The sequence below is a fragment of the Pezoporus flaviventris genome, unplaced genomic scaffold (genome assembly GCF_033815535.1).
Source record: "Pezoporus flaviventris isolate CSIRO_AGI_PZ_B2104156 unplaced genomic scaffold, CSIRO_AGI_Pfla_v1 ptg000970l, whole genome shotgun sequence".
Taxonomy (NCBI): domain Eukaryota; kingdom Metazoa; phylum Chordata; class Aves; order Psittaciformes; family Psittacidae; genus Pezoporus; species Pezoporus flaviventris.
Genome location: NW_026893515.1, coordinates 1 through 25,791, shown reverse-complemented (window position 1 = coordinate 25,791; position 25,791 = coordinate 1). Strand labels below are relative to the sequence as shown.

Below are 25,791 nucleotides of genomic sequence, written 5' to 3'. Positions count from 1 at the left end.
TGGCGGAGCATCCACCCCCACAAGCCCCCTCCCCCTCCCACCCCCATTGGCTACACCCCCCCTCTAATCCCCGCCCCTCTCCCCTCAGCCACTCACCCCTCACTCCCAGCCCTATCCCCGCTCCCATTGGCCAGCGGGCAGGGAGGGGGCGGGCTCTTCCGGCCTCGCCGCTCTTCCTCTTCCCGCAGGGCCCCGCCGTGTCTCTCCGGTGCCTTCCGGGCCCCCCCATAGGGGCTGTGTCCCCCCCCCATACCCCCTATATCCCCCCTATATCCCCCCCTATATCCCCCCTATATCCCCCCCTATATCCCCCTATATCCCCCCTATATCCCCCCTATATCCCCCCCTATATCCCCCCTATATCCCCCCTATATCCCCCCTATATCCCCCCTATATCCCCCCTATATCCCCCCTATATCCCCCCTATATCCCCTATACCCCCCATACCCCCTATATCCCCCCTATATCCCCTATATCCCCTATACCCCCCATACCCCCTATTTCCCCCCTATATTCCCCCCTATATCCCCTATCCCCCCCATACCCCCTCTATCCCCTATCCCCCCCCATAGGGCAAACCCCATAGCACAGCCCCCCCATACCCCCCCCGGGGAGCAGGCAGAGGGGGGGCATTGCCCATAAGGAGCCCCCCTCCCTCCTCCTCCTCCTCCTCAGGTGAGGAAGAGCGGGGTGGGGGGGGCTCGCTCGGGGGGGGGTCGCTGCGCCCTTGCCCCCCCCCCCAGCCCCCAGCCATGGAGATGGGGAAGGGGAAGGGGGGAGCGGGGGGAAGTTGCTGGTTTCCACCCTCCTGGATGCCAAGGATGAGCTGGAGGAGGTAGGTGGGGGGGAGGGGGGGTTGGGGGGGGGGGGTACAGGGGTGAAGGGGTACAGGGATACAGGGGTGCAGGGATGCAGGTATATATGGATGCAGGGATGCAGGAGTACAGGGATGCAGCAATACAGGTATACAGGTGTGCAGGGATACAGGGATCCAGAGGTACAGGGATACAGGGGTGCAGGGATCCAGGGGTACAGGGATCCAGGGGTACAGGGATGCAGGGATACAGGGGTGCAGGGATACAGGGGTACGGGGATGCAGCGATACAGGGGTACAGGGATACAGGGGTACATTAATACAGGGATGCAGGGGTACAGGGATGCAGCGATACAGGGATGCAGGGGTACAGGAATACAGGGATGGAGGGATGCAGGGATGCAGGTGTACAGGGGTACAGGGATGCAGGGATACCGGGGTACAGGGATGCAGGGATACAGGGGTACGGGGATGCAGGGGTACAGGGATACAGGGGTACATTAATACAGGGATGCAGGTTTACAGGGATGCAGGGGTACATTAATACAGGGATGCAGGGGTACAGGAATACAGGGATGGAGGGATGCAGGGATGCAGGTGTACAGGGATGCAGGGATGAAGGGACACAGGTATACAGGGATGCAGGGATACAGGGGTACAGGTATTCAGGAATACAGGGATGCAGGTTTACAGGGGTACAGGGATGCAGGTTTACAGGGGTACAGGTATACTGGTATACAGGGATGCAAGGATACAGGGATGCAGGGGTACAGGTGTACAGGTGTGCAGGGATGCAGGGATGCAGGGATAGGGCACTGGGAATGGAGGCGGCAGCGCCGAGGCAGCGCTTCCCTGTGAGGGTGCTGGGCACCGGGATGGGTTCAATGGAGGAGGTTTGGATGCTCCGTGCAGCCAATGGGAGACGTCCGTGCCCCATCCCTGCGCTCCATCCCATTCCATGATTCCCGTTGGGAAAGGGTCTGCTCCTACGCAAGGAGCATCGGGACCGCGTTGCTCTGACACAGGCTGGCACGGATCCCACGGGATCCCAGGTTCAGGAATGCTGCTGCTTGTCCCCAGGACAAGGGCTGGTTGTTGAGTGGTGGAAATGAATGGAGTTGAGGCTCCCAAAGTGGTCCAGAGGAGGGAGAGCATCCCATTGGCTTTGAGCTGCAGGAGGCAAACGGGGTGGTGATGGGAATAACGGCATCCCGATGGGAATAACACCATCTCTGTGGGGATACCGCCGTCCCGATGGGAATAACACCATCCCGATGGGAGTAACACCATCCTGGTGGGAATAACGCCGTCCTGATGGGAGTAACCCCATCCTGATGGGAGTAACCCCATCCTGATGGGAATAACACCATCCTGATGGGAATAACACCATCCCAATGGGAGTAACGCCATCCTGGTGGGAGTAACCCCATCCTGATGGGAATAACACCATCCCAGTGGGAGTAACGCCATCCTGGTGGGAATAATGCCGTCCCGATGGGAATAACGCCATCCCGATTGGAATACCACCATCTCAATGGGAATACTGCCGTCCCGGTGGGAATACCGCCATCCCGATGGGAATAACGCTGTCCCAGTTGGAATAACATCATCCCGACGGGAATACCACTGTCCTGGTGGGAATAACACCATCCTGAAGAGAAGAACACCATCCCGATGGGAATAACGCCGTGCCAGTTGGAATAACACCATCCCAATGGGAATACCACCGTCCTGATGGGAATAACACCGTCCCTGTGGGAAGAACTCCATCCTGATGGAAATGACTCCATCCCGATGGGAATAACGCCATCCCAATGGGAATAACGCCATCCCGATGGGAATAATGCCATCCCGATGGGAGTAACGCCATCCCGATGGGAGTACCACCATCCCGATGGGAATAACACCATTCCAATGGGAGTACCGCCATCCCGATGGGGATAACGCCATCCCAATGGGAGTACCACCATCCCGATGGGAGTACCGCCATCCCAACGGGAGTACCGCCATCCTGATGGGAATAACGCCATCCCGATGGGAGTACCGCCATCCTGATGGGAATAACGCCATCCCGATGGGAGTACCACCATCCCGATGGGAATAACACCATCTCAATGGGAGTACCACCATCCCGATGGGAATACCACCATCCCGATGGGAATAACGCCATCCCAAGCTCTGGAAGCTGCCATTGGAGTGTATTTATGTGCCTTCCACGCAGTCCCTGCTCCCCGTGTGTGCTGGCTCCCAGCCAGGCCTGCCCAGAACATTCCCAGCTCCAGCTGGGAGCTTCCCATTGGGCTGGAAAAGCAGCTCCATGCTCCGGGTGTCCTGGGATGCTCCCGCTGGATCTGGGTTGGGAAGGAGCCAGCAGGGCGGCTCCGATCGGGCGCAGGGATGGATGTGTGCGGATGGAGGCGAGGGAGACTTCCCAGGGATGAGCTGGTCCTTACCCATCTCCATCTCTTCCACTGCTGGGAACCAGCACCAGAGACCGAATTCCAGTTGGGAAAAGCTGCTTCCGGCTGATTCCTTCCCTTTGGCTGGGGGTTCTCCCTCTGCTTTTCCAGCTCCTGGATCTTATCCTCCCTTTCCGCATCATTCCTGTGCTTTGGAGCTGGGATCTTCCTGGGCTTTGCCCCGTTGCTCCTGCATAAAACCCCCGGGATACAGCCCGTTCCTCACCGGCTTTAATGGGTTGGACCTGGATGAGCTTTAAGCTGCCTTCATCCCAACCCATCCCATGATCCCATGGTTTGCTTCTTCCATGCCTGTGCTCCTGACTTCCTGGCTCTTCCCATCTCCATCCCTCCGGATGCTCCGTGCCAGCATCTCCTGCTGTGCTCCACCAGAAGCTGCTCAGATGGGATGGGACCGGGACGTTTCCAGGGCTGCTCCCACATGGATGATGGTTTGGGATCAAGCTGATATCCATGTCCATGATGGGGTTGGGGGGGGTTTGGAGCCCTGCTCTGTTCTGGCAGCATCCCAATGGATGCCTCTTGCTTCCAGAGGCTGGAGAGATGCGTGAGCATCGTCACGGCGCTCACCAATGGGCTCTCGGAGCGGGAAGCCAACGATGCTCTCAACGCTCACGTAAGTCCTCGTGTCCTTTGGGGTGGGATGGATCCTGCCTGGATCAAGGGACTCATGGAAGGGAGGGGGGGGTTTTCAAGCTTCCCACTTTGGAATTCCACACTTGGTGGCTTCAATCCCTTTGGAAGCCGATTGCTCCCTCCACTCACTGCGGTTCATTGCGGGGCTCAGGTGGATCCTGCCCCTTTTCCCCAGCGTGGGAACACTCACACATGGAATTCCTCGGGTCTTGCCTGGCCTCGCAGCAACCAGATTCCAGCCCTTTGGAAAGGGCCCGTTCACGCTAGCCAGGGGATGGAGCTGCAGATGTTACCCTATAAGGCTGCGTGCGTTGCTACTGGGCTCTCAGCTATGCCTGGTGCGTTTCTAACCCCCCCCCAGACACCTTGGGCCGTGCTCCAGAGGCCCCTTCCCTTCCTGGGCAGCGCTTGGCATCGCAAGGGTGGGATTCAGGGCTCCTGGAATGCATTCCCGCTTGGAAGAGAGCAGCCAGGTCCCATCCCTTGGGTCCAACTGGTGCCCTATGAAGCCGTGGCTGCCCCATCTTGCAGTGCTCAAGGAGCATCCTGCTCTAGGGCAGCTGTCCCTGCCCGTGGGGCTGGATGGGCTTTAAGCTCCCTTCATCCCAACCCATTCCATGATGTGCTCCTCCTGGGATACCCTGAAGCCACTCAAAGCTCTCAGCGCCAAGGGCATCCCCTTTCCTCCAGGGAGGCCCTTTATGGTTTGGGTATTCCCGGTTCGGATTCCTTCCTGGATGCTCCATGTGGGGTTTCCTGCTTCTCTTGCCCCATCTCACTGCTGGCTCTGCCTTCCTCTCCCTTAGATATGCAAAGGAAGCCCCCAGCACGAGGAGATCTGCCTGGGGCTCTTCACCCTGGTCCTCACGGAGCCCGCTCAGGCCCAGAAGGTAAGAGCCACTGTTCCATTGGGAATGGAATGGGGCAGTGCTGGGGCTTCCTCCTGGCTGGAATCCCGGTGCCGAGCAGAGCATCCCGGCTTTGCTGCATCCGTGTGGTCCAGGGGCTGACGCTCAGGGATGCTGCCACCAAGGGAAGGGGCTTGGTTGGGTGCTTGCCCAGCCTGGGAATGAATTGGGTTTCCCTAGGGGAGGCAGGCACTGGTCCTAAAGGGAGCATCCTGGAAAGAATTCCTGCCTGGATCTAGACCTTAAGGTCCTTTCCAGCCCATCCCAGCCTGGGATTCCATGGCTCTGCCTTGGCTGTGCATGGCTTTGATGCTGGAAGCTCTAGGAATCCCCCCCCTTGAGGCACGTGTGCAATTCCTAGAGGAAAAACTGCTTTCCAGCAGCCCCCCCTCTGGTGATTCCAGAGCGAATCCCGAAATCCCTTTGTAATGGGTCCAGGGTGATTGCTGGCATTGCAGCCGCTCACCAATGGGAAGAGGAACGTTTTGTATGGGAAAACTCTGGGATGCGGGTTTGGAGCAGCTCCAAGGAAAAGCCTTGGAATGAGCCCTCCCCGGGCTCCTTCTTGGGGTGCAGGGGATGGGAAGGGGCTGAAGGGGACCTCAGGGCGTGCTGGGAGGGATGCTCCATAAATCCCGGTGCTGCGCTGGCCGGAGGCGACTCAGGCAAGGCTCTGCCTTGATTTAATCCCTGTTGTGATTGGATTCCGGTCCCTAACTCCTCTGGTTTCCTCTTTTCCCATTGGTTTAAAGGGGGGGATTTGGGCTGGAGATGGGGAAGAAGTGAGGGTGCTGAGGACCTGGGAGGGGATGAAGGGAGGAGCTGGGGCTGCCCCATCCCTGGCAGTGCTCACGGCCGGGTTGGAGCTGTCCCTGCCCGTGGAACTGGATGAGCTTTAAGCTCCCTGCATCCCATCCCATTCCATGATCCTTCCCGGGGGCTGAAGCCCCCCCTTGCCTCCTCCCTCGTGTTGCATTGACCCTGCAGGCAGCAGGGATGCGCTGGGATGCGCTGGGATGCCCTGGTCCAGCCATAAGGAGGGCGCTGACCCCTTCATTCCCAAGTGACGTGGCCCAGCTCCCTCCTCTTCCTGCTTTAATTATCCCGGGATCAGAGGGCTCTGAACCCAGCGCCCTGCTCAGCACCTCCTCCACTGCCTGCTCAGCACCTCCAGGCTGGGAGGAGGTCTCTTCCCTCCCCTCCGTGCCTCTTCCCCCTTCATTCCAAGCGCGCATCCATCCTTCCTCCCTGTTCGGTGCAGTGGGAATGCTGGCTCCGGGGTGCAGGGAAGCCATCCGGGTTCCCTCCCCACCCCTGTGGCTGTTGGGGACCTCAAGAGCTTCCCCATTCCCTGTGGATTCCCTGCTCGGCAGGAATGCCAGCAAGGAAGGGGTTGGTGATGTCTTGGCATTGCCCTGATGGGATGGGATGAGGCTTGTTCTGCTCTGGCTGCTTGTGCTTGGGGGGCTTGGATGAGCTCTGCTCTAGGGACAGGACAAGGGGAATGGCTTTAACCTGCAGGGGGGAGACTGGGATGAGCTCTTAGGCAGGGCAGGGACCTTTCCAAAGGGATTAAAAGCTTTTTTCCCCCCCTATCTGGCTGTGTCCTGGACCGGCTTGACCCCTGTGTTTCCCCATTGGAATGATGTCTGGGGCTGACCCAGGGAGGGAGATGCTGCGTGTTCTGGCTCTGCTTCATGGGCATCCATTTGGCATGTCAGAAGCACTTCCAGGCCCCGCTTGGGATCTGAGGGATGGATCCCTCTGCCTCGCTCCGGTTTTCCACAGTGCTCTATGGAAAAGGGATGGAGAAAGCCTGAGCGCAGGGAATCGGATCGAAGGCACCTCTGGGGGCCTCGGGAGCTCAGGAATACCATGGCGTTTCCTGGCACCCATTAACACCCATTAGCATCCCGCCGTTGTCCTGCCAGGACAAAGTCCTTCCTTTCCCTAGGATAATTCCCTCTTCCCACAGCAGAGCATCCCCATTCTCCCTGGAGCCAGGGGCATTGGAACGGTGTGGACGTGGCTGTCAATGAGCCCATCCTCCTTAGCGCTGGTGCCTCCTGGTTGTGTCCATGCCTTTGGCTCCTGGGGCTGCATCCAGTGAATCCATTTAGAGCATCCCAAAGGATGCTCCGTGCCCTTTTCCCTGAGGATCATTTCCTTGCTGTTACCCGCTCAGGTTCACGATGCCATTAAGAGCTTTCTTCCCCCATAACCATGCCCTGCATCTCCTCCCCTCGCAGTGCTACCGGGACCTGGCCCTGGTGAGCCGGGATGGGATGAACATCGTCCTCAACAAGATCAACCACATCCTGATGGAGAAGTACTTGAAGCTGCAGGACACGTGCCGCACCCAGGTGAGGAGGGGCAGCTCCTCTGCCCCCAAGTGCCCCTTCCACACCATCTACCCCAGGGTACCACGAGCAGAGGGGCTGGGGGGGGGGCAATGGGTACTGCTCCATGGCTGGGAGCTTGGGATGCTGGGCGGGGGGAAGCTGCAGTGATTTCTTCCTGTGCCCAGCTCGTGTGGCTGCTGCGGGAGCTGGTGAAGAACGGGGTGCTGGGTGCTGATGGCGTCTGCATGACCTTCATGAAGCAGATTGCAGGTGAGTCGAGGCCCAGCGTCCTGCCCCACTGGGCCTGCATCCCACCCCACTGGGCCTGCAGCATCCCGCCTCGCTGTGCCTGCATCCCACCGCGCTGTGCCTGCATCCTGCCTCGCTGTGCCTGCATCCCACTGTGCTGTGCCTGCATCCTGCCCCACTGTGCCTTCAGCATCCCGCCTTGCTGTGCATGCATCCTGCCTCGCTGTGCCTTCAGCATCCCGCCTCGCTGTGCCTGCATCCCGCCGCGCTGTGCCTGCATCCCACTGCGCTGTGCCTGCATCCCGCCTTGCTGTGCCTGCATCCCGCCTTGCTGTGCCTGCAGCATCCTACCCCACTGTGCCTGCATTCTGCCCCACTGTGCCTGCATCCCGCCTTGCTGTGCCTGCATCCCGCCTTGCTGTGCCTGCAGCATCCTACCCCACTGTGCCTGCATTCTGCCCCACTGTGCCTGCATCCCACCCCACTGTGCCTGCATCCCGCCTCGCTGTGCCTGCAGCCTCCTGCCCTGCTGTGCCTGCATCCCGCCTCGCTGTGCCTGCATCCTGCCCCGCTGTGCCTGCATCATCCTGCCCCACTGTGCCTGCATCCTGCCCCACTGTGCCTGCATCCCGCCTTGCTGTGCCTGCAGCATCCCACCTCACTGTGCCTGCATCCTGCCCCACGGTGCCTGCATCCCACCCCACTGTGCCTGCATCCCGCCTCGCTGTGCCTGCAGCCTCCTGCCCTGCTGTGCCTGCATCCCGCCTCGCTGTGCCTGCATCCCACCGCGCTGTGCCTGCATCCTGCCCCGCTGTGCCTGCATCATCCTGCCCCACTGTGCCTGCATCCTGCCCCACTGTGCCTGCATCCCGCCTTGCTGTGCCTGCAGCATCCCACCTCACTGTGCCTGCATCCTGCCCCACTGTGCCTGCATCCTGCCCCACGGTGCCTGCATCCCACCTCGCTGTGCCTGCATCCTCCTGCCCCCCCTGTGCCTGCAGCCTCCTGCTCCTCCCCAGCAGCGCAGTCACTCTCAGTGCTGCCCCGGGGCTGCTTTGTGCTGTGGCAAAGCCCGAGCTCTGCTGCTCCGCAGCGGGGTCCAGAGGAGCAGGCCCCAATCCTGCCCCAGCCTGGCTGCAGAGCCCAAACCTGCTGCTCCCCGCAGCCCCTCCGAAGGCTCGGGGCAGGCAGGAGCAGGCAGGGACAGGCAGGAACAGGCAGGGACAGGCAGGAACAGGCAGGGACAGGCAGGAGCAGGCAGGGACAGGCAGGAGCAGGCAGGAGCAGGCAGGGACAGGCAGGAGCAGGCAGGGACAGGCAGGAGCAGGCAGGAGCAGGCAGGGACAGGCAGGAGCAGGCAGGGACAGGCAGGAGCAGGCAAGGACAGGCAGGAGCAGGCAGGAGCAGGCAGGGACAGGCAGGAGCAGGCAGGGACAGGCAGGAGCAGGCAGGGACAGGCAGGGACAGGCAGGGACAGGCAGGAGCAGGCAGGGACAGGCAGGAGCAGGCAGGGACAGGCAGGGGCAGGCAGGGACAGGCAGGAGCAGGCAGGGACAGGCAGGAGCAGGTAGGGACAGGCAGGGACAGGCAGGGACAGGCAGGAGCAGGCAGGGACAGGCAGGAGCAAGCAGGAGCAGGCAGGAGCAGGCAGGGACAGGCAGGAGCAGGCACAGGAAGCGCCGTGGCTCCCGTTGCTGCCGGCTCCCAGCGCCGGGATCCTCCTTAACCCCGGCTCTGGGACAGCCGGAGCCGCGTGCGTGCGAGCGCCTTTCCTGCCCCACAGGAACGGGGCCTCTTCCGTGTTCCCTGCCCCACGGAGGAGGGAGCCGGGGGCCCGCCTGACCTTGGCCTTGCCTTGGGTGTGCCTGGAAAGGGCAGGAAGAGGGGAGCGGGAGCCAAGCAGCATCCCCCGGCTGCGCCCTCCCCATGCGGGGCGGCCGCTGCAGGCACTGCCCTGCCCCTGGAGCGTGAAGCTCCCTCCATCCCCAGCCCTGCTCCATGAAGGAGCCTTTATCCAGCTCCTGGATCCCAGCTCCTTTGCTCCCCAGCGGGTCCCCAGCATCACGGTCCTGGTGCTTTAAGGCCCCCCCAACACAAACCCCATTCCATGCATCCAACTCCCCCCATCAATCCCCCAACACAAACCCCATTCCATGCTATTCCATGCATCCACCTCCCCCCACCACAAACCCCATTCCATGCTATTCCATGCATCCACCTCCCCCACCACAAACCCCATTCCATGCTATTCCATGCATCCACCTCCCCCCGTGGATCCCCCAACACCCGGAGCGCGTTGCAGGCAGGGGATGCAGGGATGGAGGTGGTCCAGGAGCCTGGCAGTGGATCCCCACTGGGTTCCCAATGGCTTTCCCCCTCCTCTTGTGCTTGTGCTTCCAGGTGGGGATGTGACAGCCAAGAACATCTGGCTGGCTGAGAACGTGCTGGAGATCCTCACCGAGCAGAGGTAGGGATGCTGGGATCCATTGGGAAGAGCCTGGCATGGAGGGGGAGACCTCCCCATCCCTCTCGAGGGGGTGCTTGTCCTCAATGGGGTGCTGATGGGGTTCCCTGCACCTCGGCCTCCTTGGGGTGCTGTCCCTTGGGGGGCATCAACCAGCTTGGACGAGACCTTTAGGATCCCCGGTTCCACCCCTCTTGCTGCAGGTGAGGTGTGGGGGAGCATCCTGAAGCCTCTCCCTATGGATCTGGGGGGGCTCTGCTGCATGTCCCTCCCGTGCCCCTAACACACAGCACCCAGTGGGTGCCCAGTGCACACTGGGAGCAGCAGTCCAGGAATATTCCCTTCCTGAGCTCCAAAGGGGGGGGGGAAGTTCCTTTTGGAGGATTTAATTGCCCTAAAAGCTTCCTGTGTTTAAAGAGCTCCTGCTCCAGCAGGGCTAAAAGCGGCCAGGCCAGCTGGGAAGCATTGTCCTATGGGATCAGCACTGTCCTATGGGATCAGCATTGTCCTATGGGATCAGCATTGTTCTATGGGATCAGCACTGTCCTATGGGATCAGCACTGTCCTATGGGATCAGCACTGTCCTATGGGATCAGCACTGTCCTATGGGATCAGCATTGTCCTATGGGCTCAGCACTGTTCTATGGGATCAGCACTGTCCTATGGGATCAGCACTGTCCTATGGGATCAGCATTGTCCTATGGGATCAGCACTGTCCTATGGGATCAGCACTGTCCTATGGGCTCAGCACTGTCCTATGGGATCAGCATTGTCCTATGGGCTCAGCATTGTCCTATGGGATCAGCATTGTTCTATGGGATCAGCGCTGTCCTATGGGATCAGCACTGTCCTATGGGCTCAGCACTGTTCTATGGGATCAGCACTGTCCTATGGGATCAGCACTGTCCTATGGGATCAGCATTGTCCTATGGGATCAGCACTGTCCTATGGGATCAGCACTGTCCTATGGGATCAGCATTGTCCTATGGGATCAGCATTGTCCTATGGGATCAGCATTGTTCTATGGGATCAGCACTGTCCTATGGGATCAGCATTGTCCTATGGGATCAGCACTGTCCTATGGGATCAGCATTGTCCTATGGGATCAGCATTGTTCTATGGGATCAGCATTGTCCTATGGGATCAGCACTGTCCTATGGGATCAGCATTGTCCTATGGGATCAGCACTGTCCTATGGGATCATCACTGTCCTATGGGCTCAGCATTGTCCTATGGGATCAGCACTGTCCTATGGGATCAGCACTGTCCTATGGGATCAGCATTGTTCTATGGGATCAGCATTGTCTTATGGGATCAGCACTGTCCTATGGGATCAGCACTGTCCTATGGGATCATCACTGTCCTATGGGATCAGCACTGTCCTATGGGATCAGCACTGTCCTATGGGATCAGCATTGTCCTATGGGATCAGCACTGTCCTATGGGATCAGCACTGTCCTATGGGCTCAGCACTGTCCTATGGGATCAGCATTGTCCTATGGGATCAGCACTGTCCTATGGGATCAGCACTGTCCTATGGGCTCAGCACTGTCCTATGGGATCAGCACTGTCCTATGGGATCAGCACTGTCCTATGGGATCAGCATTGTCCTATGGGATCAGCATTGTCCTATGGGATCAGCGCTGTCCTATGGGATCAGCACTGTCCTATGGGATCAGCATTGTCCTATGGGATCAGCACTGTCCTATGGGATCAGCATTGTCCTATGGGATCAGCACTGTCCTATGGGCTCAGCACTGTTCTATGGGATCAGCACTGTCCTATGGGCTCAGCACTGTCCTATGGGATCAGCACTGTCCTATGGGATCAGCATTGTACTATGGGATCAGCACTGTCCTATGGGATCAGCACTGTCCTATGGGCTCAGCACTGTCCTATGGGATCAGCACTGTCCTATGGGATCAGCATTGTCCTATGGGCTCAGCACTGTCCTATGGGATCAGCATTGTTCTATGGGATCAGCATTGTCCTATGGGATCAGCATTGTCCTATGGGCTCAGCACTGTCCTATGGGCTCAGCACTGTTCTATGGGATCAGCATTGTCCTATGGGATCAGCATTGTCCTATGGGATCAGCATTGTCCTATGGGATCAGCATTGTCCTATGGGATCAGCACTGTCCTATGGGCTCAGCACTGTTCTATGGGATCAGCATTGTCCTATGGGATCAGCATTGTTCTATGGGATCAGCATTGTCCTATGGGCTCAGCATTGTCCTATGGGATCAGCATTGTCCTATGGGATCAGCACTGTCCTATGGGATCAGCACTGTCCTATGGGATCAGCATTGTCCTATGGGATCAGCACTGTCCTATGGGATCAGCATTGTCCTATGGGATCAGCATTGTTCTATGGGCTCAGCACTGTCCTATGGGCTCAGCATTGTCCTATGGGATCAGCATTGTCCTATGGGCTCAGCACTGTCCTATGGGATCAGCACTGTCCTATGGGATCAGCACTGTCCTATGGGCTCAGCATTGTCCTATGGGATCAGCATTGTCCTATGGGATCAGCACTGTCCTATGGGCTCAGCACCTCCCTTTGCTGGCGGAGCAGGCAGGATTCCTCCCAGCAGTCCCTCTCATTGCTTCCCAATGGCCCGGGGACAGCAGGGATTTACCCCGAGCTCTTGCCCCGGGGCTTAGCAATGGGCTGGGAAAGCCCTGGTTTGCCTGCAGGATTCAGCTCCCAGGGAGGGTTGGCCTGGAAGGGCCCCTGGGGGGGGATGGGGAAGGAGAGAGCCCTGGGGGCCTCCTGGGCTTGGCTCTTCACCATCTCCCCCCTGCCTTGGCGCTAAGCTCAACTCCTCCCCTGCTGTCTGAGCCCATTCCATCCTCTTGAAGCCCATTCCATCCTCTTGAAGCCCATTCCATCCTCTTGAAGCCCATTCCATCCTCTTGAAGCCCATTCCATGCTGTTTGAGCCCATTCCATGCTGTCTGAGCCCATTCCATCCTCTTGAAGCCCATTCCATCCTCTTGAAGCCCATTCCATCCTCTTGAAGCCCATTCCATGCTGTTTGAGCCCATTCCATGCTGTCTGAGCCCATTCCATCCTCTTGAAGCCCATTCCATCCTCTTGAAGCCCATTCCATCCTCTTGAAGCCCATTCCATGCTGTCTGAGCCCATTCCATCCTCTTGAAGCCCATTCCATGCTATTGAAGCCCATTCCATGCTCTTGAAGCCCATTCCATGCTGTCTGAGCCCATTCCATCCTCTTGAAGCCCATTCCATGCTATTGAAGCCCATTCCATGCTGTCTGAGCCCATTCCATCCTCTTGAAGCCCATTCCATGCTATTGAAGCCCATTCCATGCTGTTTGAGCCCATTCCATCCTCTTGAAGCCCATTCCATGCTGTCTGAGCCCATTCCATGCTGTTTGAGCCCATTCCATGCTGTTTGAGCCCATTCCATCCTCTTGAAGCCCATTCCATGCTGTCTGAGCCCATTCCATGCTGTTTGAGCCCATTCCATGCTGTTTGAGCCCATTCCATCCTCTTGAAGCCCATTCCATGCTGTCTGAGCCCATTCCATCCTCTTGAAGCCCATTCCATGCTGTTTGAGCCCATTCCATGCTCTTGAAGCCCATTCCATGCTGTCTGAGCCCATTCCATGCTCTTGAAGCCCATTCCATGCTGTCTGAGCCCATTCCATGCTGTTTGAGCCCATTCCATGCTGTCTGAGCCCATTCCATGCTATTGAAGCCCATTCCATCCTCTTGAAGCCCATTCCATCCTCTTGAAGCCCATTCCATCCTCTTGAAGCCCATTCCATGCTCTTGAAGCCCATTCCATGCTGTTTGAGCCCATTCCATGCTGTCTGAGCCCATTCCATGCTCTTGAAGCCCATTCCATGCTATTGAAGCCCATTCCATGCTATTGAAGCCCATTCCATGCTGTTTGAGCCCATTCCATGCTGTCTGAGCCCATTCCATGCTCTTGAAGCCCATTCCATCCTCTTGAAGCCCATTCCATGCTATTGAAGCCCATTCCATGCTGTTTGAGCCCATTCCATGCTGTCTGAGCCCATTCCATGCTATTTGAGCCCATTCCATGCTCTTGAAGCCCATTCCATGCTACTGCCGTGCTGTTCCCCTGTGCTGGTCCTGCTCACTGCAGCCTCGGAGCATGTTGGGAATGCTCCCCATCCCCATCCCCATCCCCATCCCCATCCCCATCCCAAACCCAACAAGTGCCAGCAGCTGGATCAGAGGAGCACGAGGAGCATCCTCAATGGGGTCCCGAGGCCACCTCTGGCTGTGGGGCTGGGCTCCCAGCTGCATCCTTGCTGCATCCCAGCTGCATCCCTGCTGCATCCCAGCTGCATCCCAGCTGCATCCCAGTTGCATCCCAGCTGCATCCCTGCTGCATCCCTGCTGCATCCCTGCTGCATCCCAGCTGGGCCTTGGCACCGGAGCAGATGCTCAGGGTTAAAGCTCATTGCTGGAAGACCAATGGAGCATCCCAGCCAGCACAAGGGGGGGGGATTGGAAGAGAGCCCGGGGTGTGGGGGGGCCCTGCAGCTCCTGGCTGAGATTTATGGGCTTTCATTAAGGGCAGGCTTTAATTAGAGCCAGGCTTATGAGGAGCTGGTGCCGCAGGGGGGGATGCTGAGGGCTTTCATTAAAGGTGGCTCCAGCAGAGCTGCTGCTGCTCCCTCATCCTCCTGCCCCATTCCCTGGGATGCTCCTCCTCATCCCGGATGGCAGCGTTCCCATTGCCCTGCCTCTCACCCCAATGCATCCCATGCCTGTGCGTGGTGGGTTCCTCCCTCCTCTCTGACAGCATCTTCAGTCCATGCCCAGCTCCTCGCTGACCCAGACCCCCCCCCCCTCCCCAAGCATCCTTCCCGATTCCCACCTCCTTCCTCCCGCAGCCCATTCCCACTGGATCATGAACAGGGAAGCAAACACGGATGCTGCTGGGTTGGTGCTTGGAGCTGCTGCCCGCAGTGGGGCTTGATTTACAGCTCCTGGGGCTGATCCATCACCGTTCCCGGCATCCAGCACAAACAAGGGAGCTCCTAATTCTGGAGCAGGGCTGTTTCTCCTGCAGCTCAGATAAGGGAGGTTGGGAATGGGGCACACCCAGCAGCAGGCAGCTCTGAGGGAGTGGGATGGGAGCAGCAGCTCCTGGAGAACCAAAGGGATTTGGTGTCATGGAATGGGTTGGGATGAAGGGAGCTTAAAGCCCGTCCAGCTCCATCCCAATCCTGCCTGGTCCCTGTATCAGAGAGCTGGATAAAGGGATGGAGGGGATCCGCATTCGGACAACCCCACGTTGGGCAGGAGTTGATCTGCTGGAGCAATAGGAAGATTCCAAAGGGCTTTCCATGACCTTTAAGGCCCCTTCGGATCCATCCTGGATGGATCCATGGGCCAACGGCCTGAGGTTCAGCACAGCCCCGGTCACTCGGGTCACCCCAACCCCACGGAGCGCTCCTGGCTTAGGGAAGCAGCTGGAACGGTTCCCTGGTGGAAAAGGAGCCGGGGTGTTCCTCAGCATCCTGATGGATGTGAGCATCCCGGCTCCTCTCCACCACTGCATGGCCAAGGGGAAGAGGGGAGCTTGAGGTGGGCTCCGGAGCTCTTCCCTCTGAGGATGCTGAGGGGGCAAGAAGCCGGCATCCATAGGGAGCAGGGGATGCTCCCTGCCCTCGCTCCTCGCTTTGCTCCGTGTTTAAACCCCTCGGGGCCGCGGATCCCTCCTGGAGGAGGCTGCAGGTGACGGTCGGGCTGCGCGGCTCCCTTTGCAGAGAGTGGGTGCTGAAGAGCAGCCTCCTCATCGCCATGGCCGTGTACACCTACCTGCGGCTCATCGTGGACCACCACGGCACGGCCCAGCTCCAGGGCCTGCGCCAGAAGGAGGTGGAATTCTGCATCTCCCTGCTCCGGGAACGGGTGAGCCCCAGGGATGAGGATGCTGCCTCCATAGCGGTACCGTTGCCCCTTGTTCCTTATGGAGCTGGAACTTATGGTTCCTTATGGACCTTCGGAACCCGTCGCTCCCCCCCGCCTTCCCATCACATTCCAGGCTGGAAAGGGGAGGCTTGGTCTTCCCCCTGCATCATCCTTCCCATGCGGGGAAGGCACCGCGTGTGGCTGCCCGCATCCTGCCCTATGGGCGCTGCAGCTCCATCCCCATCGCCCCACGTGCTGCCTGCTCTCCCTTTCCCCTTGCCAGGCAGGAAGGACCAAGCCTTGGCATGGGAATGGCACATTCCCAAGCTCCTTGGTGGCTTTGCAAGAGAGGGAACAGCTTGAAATCGCTGCTGCCCTTTCCCTGTGCCCCCCCCCCCGGATTCCCATCCCACTGCTTCCAAAGGGGAGCAGGGATGCGGATGCCTTCCCCTCCGCAGCCCAGCGGTCCCTGAGGCTTTTCCATCCCCTTTTTGTCCCAGTTCATGGATTGCTTCATGATCGGCCGGGACCTGGTGCGGCTGCTGCAGAACGTGGCCCGCATCCCGGAGTTCGAGCTGCTCTGGAAGGACATCATCCACAACCCGCAGGTCCTCAGCGCCCAGTTCACAGGTGAGGCCGGCGGCTCCAGCCCAGCGCCCATTCCAGTGTCCCGGCACCCATTCCAGTGTCCCAGCGCCCATTCCAGTGTCCCGGCACCCATTCCAGTGTCCCGGCGCCCATTCCAGTGTCCCGGCACCCATTCCAGTGTCCCAGCGCCCATTCCAGTGTCCCGGCGCCCATTCCAGTGTCCCGGCGCCCATTCCAGTGTCCCGGCACCCATTCCAGTGTCCCGCACCCATTCCAGTGTCCCAGCACCCATTCCAGTGTCCCAGCGCCCATTCCAGTGTCCCAGCACCCATTCCAGTGTCCCGGCACCCATTCCAGTCCCAGCACCCATTCCAGTGTCCCGGCACCCATTCCAGTGTCCCGGCACCCGCATAGGGAAGAGCACCTTCAGCCCCCTTTTATCAGCTTAAAGCCATTCCCTTTTCCCGTCCCCCTCCATCCCTCGGCCAAGGCCTCCTTCCAAGCAGTTTGCAGCCCTCCCTTCTCCCCATCCACCCCCCCCACCCCGTTTTCCCTCGTGCCTCATCCTCGGTGCCTTTTCCCAGGGAGGAATTGCATTCCCATGCAGGATTCCCTTGTGCCATCCCTGCTTTCTGCCCGGGAGATGGGGACCGTTCCCTGTTGGTCACAGCGTGGCACTTGGCGTCTGGAATTCCCTATTCCTCCTGCAGATCCCATCCCTGTTGGCTGTGCAGCCTCTCTCCCTTTTGTCCCAGCTCCTTCCTGGCATCCTTACAGTGATCTCCCTCCACCAAGGAGCCCTTTTCCAGCCGGAATCCTGATCCCTCTTGAGGGAGCGAAGCTCACTGCTCCGAGCTCAGCTCCATGCGGAGGGTGGCAGATCCCAGCCTGGATCCCGCTGATGCCCTGCAACGCCTGAGCCTCCCCTCTCTCTTCCCAGGTGTCCTCCAGCTCCTGCAGTCCAGGACATCCCGCAAGTTCCTTGCTTGTCGCCTCACTCCCGACATGGAAACCAAGCTGCTCTTCATGACCTCGCGGGTAATTCCAGCGCAGGGACGGGGAGCATCCATCCCATTCCCATTCCCATTCCCTCGCCAGCACCGGAGCATCCCTGTGGGCACCGGGCAGCAGAGCTTTGCTGCTTCTGACAGCGACGGGGATGGCTCTGAGGCACCCGTGGGAGGCCGGATCCAGCTTTGCCAGGGGATGTTGGCAGAGCGGAGCTTCAGGGATGGCGAAGGGATGCTCCGTGAGCCCCTCGCCTCCTCCCCTTCGCCTCCAGGTGCGGTTTGGGCAGCAGAAGCGGTACCAGGACTGGTTCCAGAGGCAGTACCTGTCCACCCCGGACAGCCAATCCCTGCGCTGCGACCTCATCCGGTACATCTGCGGCGTGGTGCATCCCTCCAACGAGGTGCTGAGCTCCGACATCCTCCCGCGCTGGGCCATCATCGGCTGGCTGCTCACCACCTGCACGGTGAGCCCGGGGATCCCGATCCCCATGGGAATGGCTTCCCGTGCAGGGAGCAGGGTTGGGATGCAGGAAGGAGAGCAGCCCAAGTGCTGCTGCGCATCGGATCCTTTGCGACGGGCAGCTCGCTTCCAGCTTGTGCAGCCGATGCTTAAGGGGTTCCAATGGGGGTTTTGGGACCTTGCGGCTTCCCCGCTCTCCATCCCAGCCCATCCCGATCCATGATCCATAATGCACAGCCACTGCTGCATCCCCATGGAGCAGAGGCCTAGAGCTGCTCTGGCTCAAGGATTCCCCGCTCCTCCCTACAAGCTCTGCCCTGTTTCATGGGAAGAGCATCCCGGCTCCGGCAGGAGGAGCGCATCCGGGTTGGGAGCTCAGCGCCTTCACCAATCCCATGTGTGCTTTCTCCCCGCTCCAGTCCAACGTCGCTGCTTCCAATGCCAAACTGGCCTTATTCTATGACTGGCTCTTCTTCAGCCCCGAGAAGGACAGCATCATGAACATAGGTATCCATGGGGAATCTGCCTTTGGATGCTCAGCGGCTGGGGAAGGGCACCGAGAGGTAGAGGGGACGTGGTGGGGAAAGCCTGGGTCATGGAACCATGGAACGTGTTGGGATGAAGGGAGCTTCAAGCCCATCCAGCTCCATAGGCAGGGACACCTTCCGCTGGGGCAGGGCATGGGGCAGCCACAGCTGCTCCATCCAACCCCATCCCACCGCCCTCGTGGGGACGAGCTGCTTCCCAGTATCCCATCCAGCTCCTCCCGTTGGGAGCTCTTCCTCCCCACCCCATCCCTGCATCCCATGTCCCAAAGCCCCGCTTCCAGGTTCCCCCGCAGCCCCCTTTCCGGCGCTGGCGCTGCGCCGAGGGCGCATGCATGGGTGCTGAGCGCCTCCCTTGCTGTGTCCGCATGCAGAGCCTGCCATCCTGGTGATGCACCACTCCATGAAGCCTCATCCTGCCATCACCGCCACGCTGCTGGATTTCATGTGCCGGGTGAGCTGCCCCTAGGGAATTCCATTGGGATTAGACCTGGATAAGGGGGGGGGGGGCTGGGAAAGCACCCCAGGAGCATCCCTGGAGCTTGGAGCGGAGCATGGGGCCCCCATAAGCGTTCCATAAGCAAATCCTTCCCGAAGGAAAAGGCTTTGGAATGGTCCCCTTTAAAGCCCTGAGGGCAAGCAGAATGTCCCTGCCCAGGCAGGGATCAGAGCCATCATCTCCCTGTCAAAGGCCAGGGAGCAGAGCTGGGGCTGCCCCTGCATCCTGCGGGAAGCAGGGATGGGAGCTGCCGGTCCTTGGGATAACGCGGGTGGGAGGGAAGGGCCGGTTGATGTGCAGGGAGCTCCCCTCTCCTGCAGCCATTGCTGCTGCTGGAGCCTGGCCCCGGGGCTCCCCACAGCATCCCGAGGGTGTTCCTCATCCCTGCTGGATGCCCTTCCCTTTGGGAAGGGGAAAGGGAAGCAGGAAAGGGCTGGTCCCCTTTTACCCCATCCGATGGATCCCACTGGATGCTCACCCCCATGCTCCAGGTACCTGAGGATGCCCCAAGGAGCTGAGCCCCGGCTTCCTGCGTTAACCTGGAATTCTGCTTTCAGATCATTCCCAACTTCTACCCTCCTCTGGAAGCTCACGTCCGGCAAGGGGTCTTCAATTCCCTGACCCACATCGTGGAGAAGCGGGTCCTTGCGTAAGGCAAATCCCAATAATGGGATGCTCTTGGGTCCGTCCTGGTGCTGAGGCTTGGGGAGGGAGGGTGGGGGGGGTCCCCAAAAGCTGTAGGAGCATCCCCATGGCCAGCCCTTGCCATGCAGCTCCCGCTGGCCCCAGAGCCATTGGGAAGCCCAAATGAGGGGAGCTTGTGGTCCATAAGGAAGCAAAGGGTTTTCCTCATCCTTTTCCCAGCCATTTGGCCCCTCTCTTTGACAATCCCAAGCTGGACAAGGAGCTCCGGGCCATGCTAAGGGAGAAGTTCCCGGAGTTCTGCAGTTCACCCTCACCCCCCATTGAAGGTAAGGATTGGGGCTGGGGATGGGGGGGGATATTCCAGAGCATCCCCGTGTGTTCCCGGATAACCTGACCCCCTTTTCCCAGTCAAAATTGAGGAGCCCGTTTCCATGGAGATGGAGAACCACATGGCGGAGAAGGATGACAGTTGCTATGACAACGCCGAGGCCGCCTTCAGTGATGATGAGGAGGATCTGAACAGCAAAGGTGAGGAAGGCTCCTCCTGCAGCACCTCCGCATCCTGTGGCCCCAGTGCCCTGCTCCACCTTCCCTGCAGGGGGAGGATCCCACACAATTCCCAGTGGGAATTGCTCACCTTGAGCTCCAGGTTTCCTTCTGTTGGGGTTGAGGCCAATGCTCTGCTGCTTCCCAATCCCGGACAGCCAGACTGGGATGTGAGCCACAGCCATGCTCCAAGGAAAGCTGGGATCCATCCCCTTGTTATTCCCGGAGCTTGGACCCTTTCCCCTCTCTCTCGGCGCGGGACTGGTTGGGAATCCCTATGGCAGATGCTGCTCTGCTTTGGGAATGGGGCGTCTTGGGCTCAGGCCTCTTCATTGCTCATCCAACGTTGGTTTTCCTTACACTCCCTCCCTCTGGAATGGGGCAGAAAAGGCCGGGATCCCCTCTATGGATCCCCCGTTGTGGATCCGGAGGCATCTCAGGCTGTTCCTCCCCTTCTGGGACTTGTGTGGGGCAGAGGATGCGACCCTGGGCTCCAGCATCCTCCTCTGTAGCCCCATTGAGCTGTGCTGCCCGCTTGGGACCCCCAAGAGGGCCCCAGTGACAGCAAAGGACCGCGGCCACCTTGTGCCATCCCTTGGTGGCACCTCCTGGTGCTTCATCCATGGAGCAGCTTGGGAAGCTCCATGGAATGGGAGCCACAATTCCAACCCCCCCCCCCCGCCCCAGAACCCATCCTGCATCCCTATTCCTGGTACCCTCAACACGGTTTGGAAGGGGGAAAGCAAGAGATGAGGCCGGAGCAGTGCCCCCCCCACCCCTCCCAGCCCCACACATCTAGGGCAGAGATTGGCCCCTTCCACCGTTGCTTGCTTTGCTGCAGGAAAGAAGAGGGAATTCAGGTTCCATCCCATCAAGGAAGCCATCGTGGAGGAGCCTGTGGACATCACCCCCTTCCTGGACCAGCTGGATGAGTCCCTGAAGGATAAGGTCCTGCAGCTGCAGAAGGGGAGGTTGGTGATGCTCGCTTGTGTCGACCCCTTTCCGGGATCCTCATTCCCCCTTGGAATGACGGATGGGATGCTTGGAACGCTCAGAGCAATAGGGAAAGGCAAAAGGCTCCACGCTGCACGCTCTGCTGGGGGATTGAGGGATTGAGGTGATGCAGGCCCTTGGGATGCATCCCCACGTGGTCCCTGCGCTTCCCAACCCCGGATTCCCAATGCCCTTGGAATGAGCTCCTAAAGGAGGTTCTAAAAGGCTCTGGCTTTGCAGACCTTGGCACGGGGGCTCATTCCATGGGATTTCTGTGCCCAGGGCTGGAATTGCACTTCAGCAATGGGCTTTCGAGCCCATTCTCCTCCTGTCTGCCTGGCACCAGCACCCATCCAAAGTGGTGCCGGGCCTGGGGTTTGCTCCCAAGCACGGAGCCCCCCCCTTGTCCCTGCTCCCGGCACCTTCCTCCGTTCACTTGGATTTCCTCTTGGATTTGTGCTCCAGCGACACGGAAGCCCAGTGTGAGGTCATGCAGGAAATCGTGGATCAAGTCCTGGAGGTAACGGCCCAATCCCTGGGATTTCACTCTGGGAAAGCAGCAGCAGGGACGGGGGCTTTGGGGTGAAGGGACCCTAAAGCTCAGCCTTCCACCGGAGCATCCCTCCGGGATGCGGCTTCTCCCTTCATCCCAGCGCCCCTTTGGGAGCCTCCTCCGTGTGCCCTGCGGTGGGAATACTGCAGTTGGGTGGTGGAGGGCTCCATCCCTTGCTCCCTTTAGACTCAAGGTGCTTCTTCCCACTGGGAACACTGGGAAAGGCTTTGCCAAGGGGAAGTCCTCCCTGCCAAATGGGGCAGGAAGATGACTGCGAGCATCCTCGTGCTTCCTGCCCTCATCCCTCCCTTTCCCCCTTGCCAGGAGGACTTTGACTCGGAGCAGCTGTCGGGGCTGGCCTCCTGCCTGCAGGAGCTCTTCAAGGCTCACTTCCGAGGGGAGGTTTTGCCGGAGGAAATCACGGAGGAGTAAGGAGCAATTCCCCCGGGATTCCCTTGGGATTGGGGCCCGTTGGCAGGAGCATCCCGCCAACGCGGGGGGCTCCCAGCCTGGTACCCACCAGTGGAGCACCCGGAGCTCTGAGTCCCGGCCTCATCCTGCAGGTCCCTGGAGGAGTCCGTGGGGAAGCCGCTCTACCTAATATTCAGGTAGGGCTATTCCAGAATGCTGGCATTGCTCTGGGAAGGGAGGCCTTGGTGCCAGCGTGGGTCCAGCTCGTCTGGGGGGGGGGCTCCGGAGAGGGGGAGTTTGTGGGCTCCAAGCCAGGGATGGGGGAGATGGGCATGGAAGCATCATGGGATGGGTTGGGATGAAGGGAGCTGAAAGCTCATCCAGCTCCAAGCCAGAGATGGGGGAGATGGGCATGGAAGCATCATGGAATCATGGGATGGGTTGGGATGAAGGGAGCTGAAAGCTCATCCAGCTCCTGAGCAGGGATGAGGGAGATGGGCATGGAAGCATCCCAGAACCATGGGATGGGTTGGGATGAAGGGAGCTGAAAGCTCATCCAGCTCCAAGCCAGAGATGGGGGAGATGGGCATGGAAGCATCCTGGAATCATGGGATGGGTTGGGATGAAGGGAGCTGATGGGGGAGATGGGCATGGAAGCATCATGGAATCATGGGATGGGTTGGGATGAAGGGAGCTGAAAACTCATCCAGCTCCAAGCCAGAGATGGGCATGGAAGCATCATGGAATCATGGGATGGGTTGGGATGAAGGGAGCTGATGGGGGAGATGAGCATGGAAGCATCCCAGCACCATGGAATGGGTTGGGATGAAGGGAGCTGGTGGGGGAGATGGGCCTGGAAGCATCATGGAATCATGGGATGGGTTGGGATGAAGGGAGCTGAAAGCTCATCCAGCTCCTGAGCAGGGATGAGGGAGATGAGCCTGGAAGCATCTGGGAACCATGGAATGGGTTGGGATGAAGGGAGCTGAAAGCTCATGGACGGGGGCAGCTCCCACTGGCCCAGGCTGCTCCAAGCCCCTTCCCCATCCCCATCCCCACCCACCCCAGGGCCGTGGGTGCCTCCTCTCCTCCCTGTCCCAGGGATGCTCCCGCCGGGCTCCCCGGAGTCACGCGGCTCTCCCCTGTATCCCGAAGGAATCTCTGCCAGATGCAGGAGGACAACAGCGGCTTCTCCCTGCTGCTGGACCTCCTCTCGGAGCTCTACCAGAAGCAGCCCAAGATCGGGTACCACCTCCTCTACTACCTGAAGGCCAGGTAGGGCCCGGGGCGGGGAGCGCCGGGAGCCGCCGGGATTCCATTGGGATCGAGCTGCGCCCAGGGCACGGCGCAGGGATGCAGCCGGGGCTGCCGGTGCCGCTCGCCCACGCGCTGCTTCTTCTCCCTCCTCCTCTTCCTCCTCTCCCTCTTCCCCCTTCCTCCTCCTCCTCCTCCTTCTTCCTCCTCCTCCTCCTCATCCCCCTTCCTCTTCTTTCTCCTTCCTCCTCTTCTTCCTCTTCCCCCTTCTTCTTCCTCCTTCTCCTTCCCCCTCTTCCTCTTCCTCCTCCTTCCTCCTCTTCCCCCTTCCTCCCCTTGCTCCTCCTTCCTCCCCTTCCCCCTCTTCCCTCTCTCCCCTCTTCCTCCTCCTTCTCCTTCCCACTCTTCCCTCTTCCTCCTCTTCTTCCTCTTCCTCTTCCCCTCTTTCTCCTTCCTCCTCTCCCTCCTCTCCCTCCTCTCCCTTCTCTTCCTCCTCTTCCCCCTTCTTCCTCCCCCTTCCTCCTCTCCTCCTCTCCCTCCTCCTCCTCTTCCTCCTTCCCCCTCTTCCCCCTTCCTCTTCCCCCTTCCTCCTCCTTCTCCCTCCTCCTCTTCCCCCTTCCTCTTCCTCCTTCCTCCTCTCCTTCCCCTCCCTCCTCCTTCTCCTCCTCTTCCTCCTTCCCCCTCTTCCCCCTTCCTCTTCCTTCTCCCTACTCCTCTTCCCCCTTCCTCTTCCTCCTTCCTCCTCTTCCTCTTTTCCTCCTTTTCCTCCTCTTCCCCCTTCTTCCTCCTCTTCCTCCTCTTCCTCCTCCTCCCCTTCCTCCTCTTCACTTCCTCTTCCTCCTCTTCCTCCTTCCCCTCTTTCTCCTTCCTCCTCTCCCTCCTCTTCCTCCTTCCCCTCTTTCTCCTTCCTCCTCTCCCTCCTCTTCCACCTCTTCCCGTTCTTCCTCCTTCCTCCTCTCCCTCCTCTCCTTCCTCCTCCTTCTCCTCCTCTTCCCCCTCTTCCCCCTTCCTCTTCCCCCTTCCTCCTTCTCCCTCCTCCTCTTCCCCCTTCCTCTTCTCCTTCCTCCTCTTCCCCTTTCCTCCTCTTGCTCCTCTTCCCCCTTCTTCCTTCTTCCTCCTCTCCTTCCCCTCCCTCCTCCTTCTCCTCCTCTTCCTCCTTCCCCTCTTCCCCCTTCCTCTTCCCCCTTCTTCCGCCTCCCTACTCCTCTTCCCCCTTCCTCTTCCTCCTTCCTCCTCTTCCTCTTTTCCTCCTCTTCCTCCTCTTCCCCCTTCTTCCTCCTCTCCCTCCTCTTCCTCCTCCTCCCCTTCCTCCTCCCCCCTCTTCCCTCTTCCTCCTCTTCTTCCTCTTCCTCCTCTTCCTCCTTCCCCTCTTTCTCCTTCCTCCTCTTCCCCTTTCCTTCTCTTGCTCCTCTTCCCCCTTCTTCCTCCTTCCTCTCCCTCCTCTCCCTCCTCCTCCTCTTCCTCCTTCCCCCTCTTCCCCCTTCCTCTTCCCCCTTCATCCTTCTTCTCCCTACTCCTCTTCCCCCTTCCTCTTGCTCCCTCCTCCTCTTCCCCTTTCCTCCTCTTCCTCCTCTTCCCCCTTCTTCCTCCTCTCCATCCTCTTCCTCATCCTCCCCTTCCTCCTTCCCCTCTTCCCCCTTCCTCTTCCCCCTTCCTCTTCCCCCTTCCCCCTCTTCCCCCTTCCTCCTCTTCCTCCTTTCCCTCCTCCTCCTCCTCTTCCTCCTTCCCTTTCTTCCCCCTTCCTCTTCCCCCTTCTTCCCCCTCTCCCCCCTCCTCCTCCTCCTCCCCTTCCTCCTTCTCCTCCTCTTCCTCCTTCCCCCTCTTCCCTCTCCCTCCTCTTCCCCCTTCTCCCTCCTCCTCCTCCCCTTCCTCCCCACCACCCCCCCCATGCAGCAAAGCAGCCGCGGGCAAGATGAGTCTCTACGAGTGCTTTGCCCAGGCCACGCAGCTGGGGGACCTGCACACCTGCCTCATGATGGACATGAAGGCCTGCCAGGAGGACGACGTGCGCCTGCTCTGCTACCTCACCCCCTCCATCTACACCGAGGTCAGGCAGGCGCAGCGCAGGCATCCTGCAGCCCCGGGGCTCGGGGTGGGGTGGGGTGGGATGGGGATGGGGATGGGATGGGGTGGGGATGGGATGGGATGGGATGGGGATGGGGATGGGATGGGATGGGGATGGGGATGGGGTGGGGATGGGATGGGGTGGGATGGGGATGGGGATGGGGATGGGGTGGGGATGGGATGGGGTGGGATGGGGATGGGATGGGGATGGGATGGGGATGGGATGGGGATGGGATGGGGTGGGGATGGGGATGGGATGGGGTGGGGATGGGATGGGATGGGATGGGGATGGGATGGGGGATGGGGATGGGGATGGGGTGGGGATGGGATGGGATGGGATGGGGATGGGGAGGGTGGGATGGGGATGGGATGGGGATGGGATGGGGATGGGATGGGGATGGGATGGGGTGA

At 59.8% G+C, this 25,791-nt stretch overlaps 1 protein-coding gene across 1 annotated transcript; it reads left to right on the top strand.

Moving 5' to 3' along the window:
- Window positions 1-739: 739 nt before the first annotated feature.
- Window positions 740-25,363, top strand: INTS3 (integrator complex subunit 3; the record flags this gene model as incomplete). Its single annotated transcript, XM_061444526.1, has 21 exons — window positions 740-835; window positions 3,827-3,910; window positions 4,737-4,820; window positions 7,088-7,201; window positions 7,366-7,450; window positions 9,830-9,896; window positions 15,668-15,812; window positions 16,313-16,442; window positions 17,341-17,438; window positions 17,683-17,874; window positions 18,290-18,377; window positions 18,790-18,869; window positions 19,472-19,563; window positions 19,779-19,885; window positions 19,968-20,087; window positions 20,947-21,076; window positions 21,564-21,618; window positions 21,976-22,079; window positions 22,215-22,259; window positions 23,218-23,337; window positions 25,210-25,363. Coding segments are annotated over exons 4-21 (1,890 nt in total), but the record flags the coding sequence as incomplete, so codon positions are not given.
- Between the last annotated feature and the right edge of the window lie 428 nt (window positions 25,364-25,791).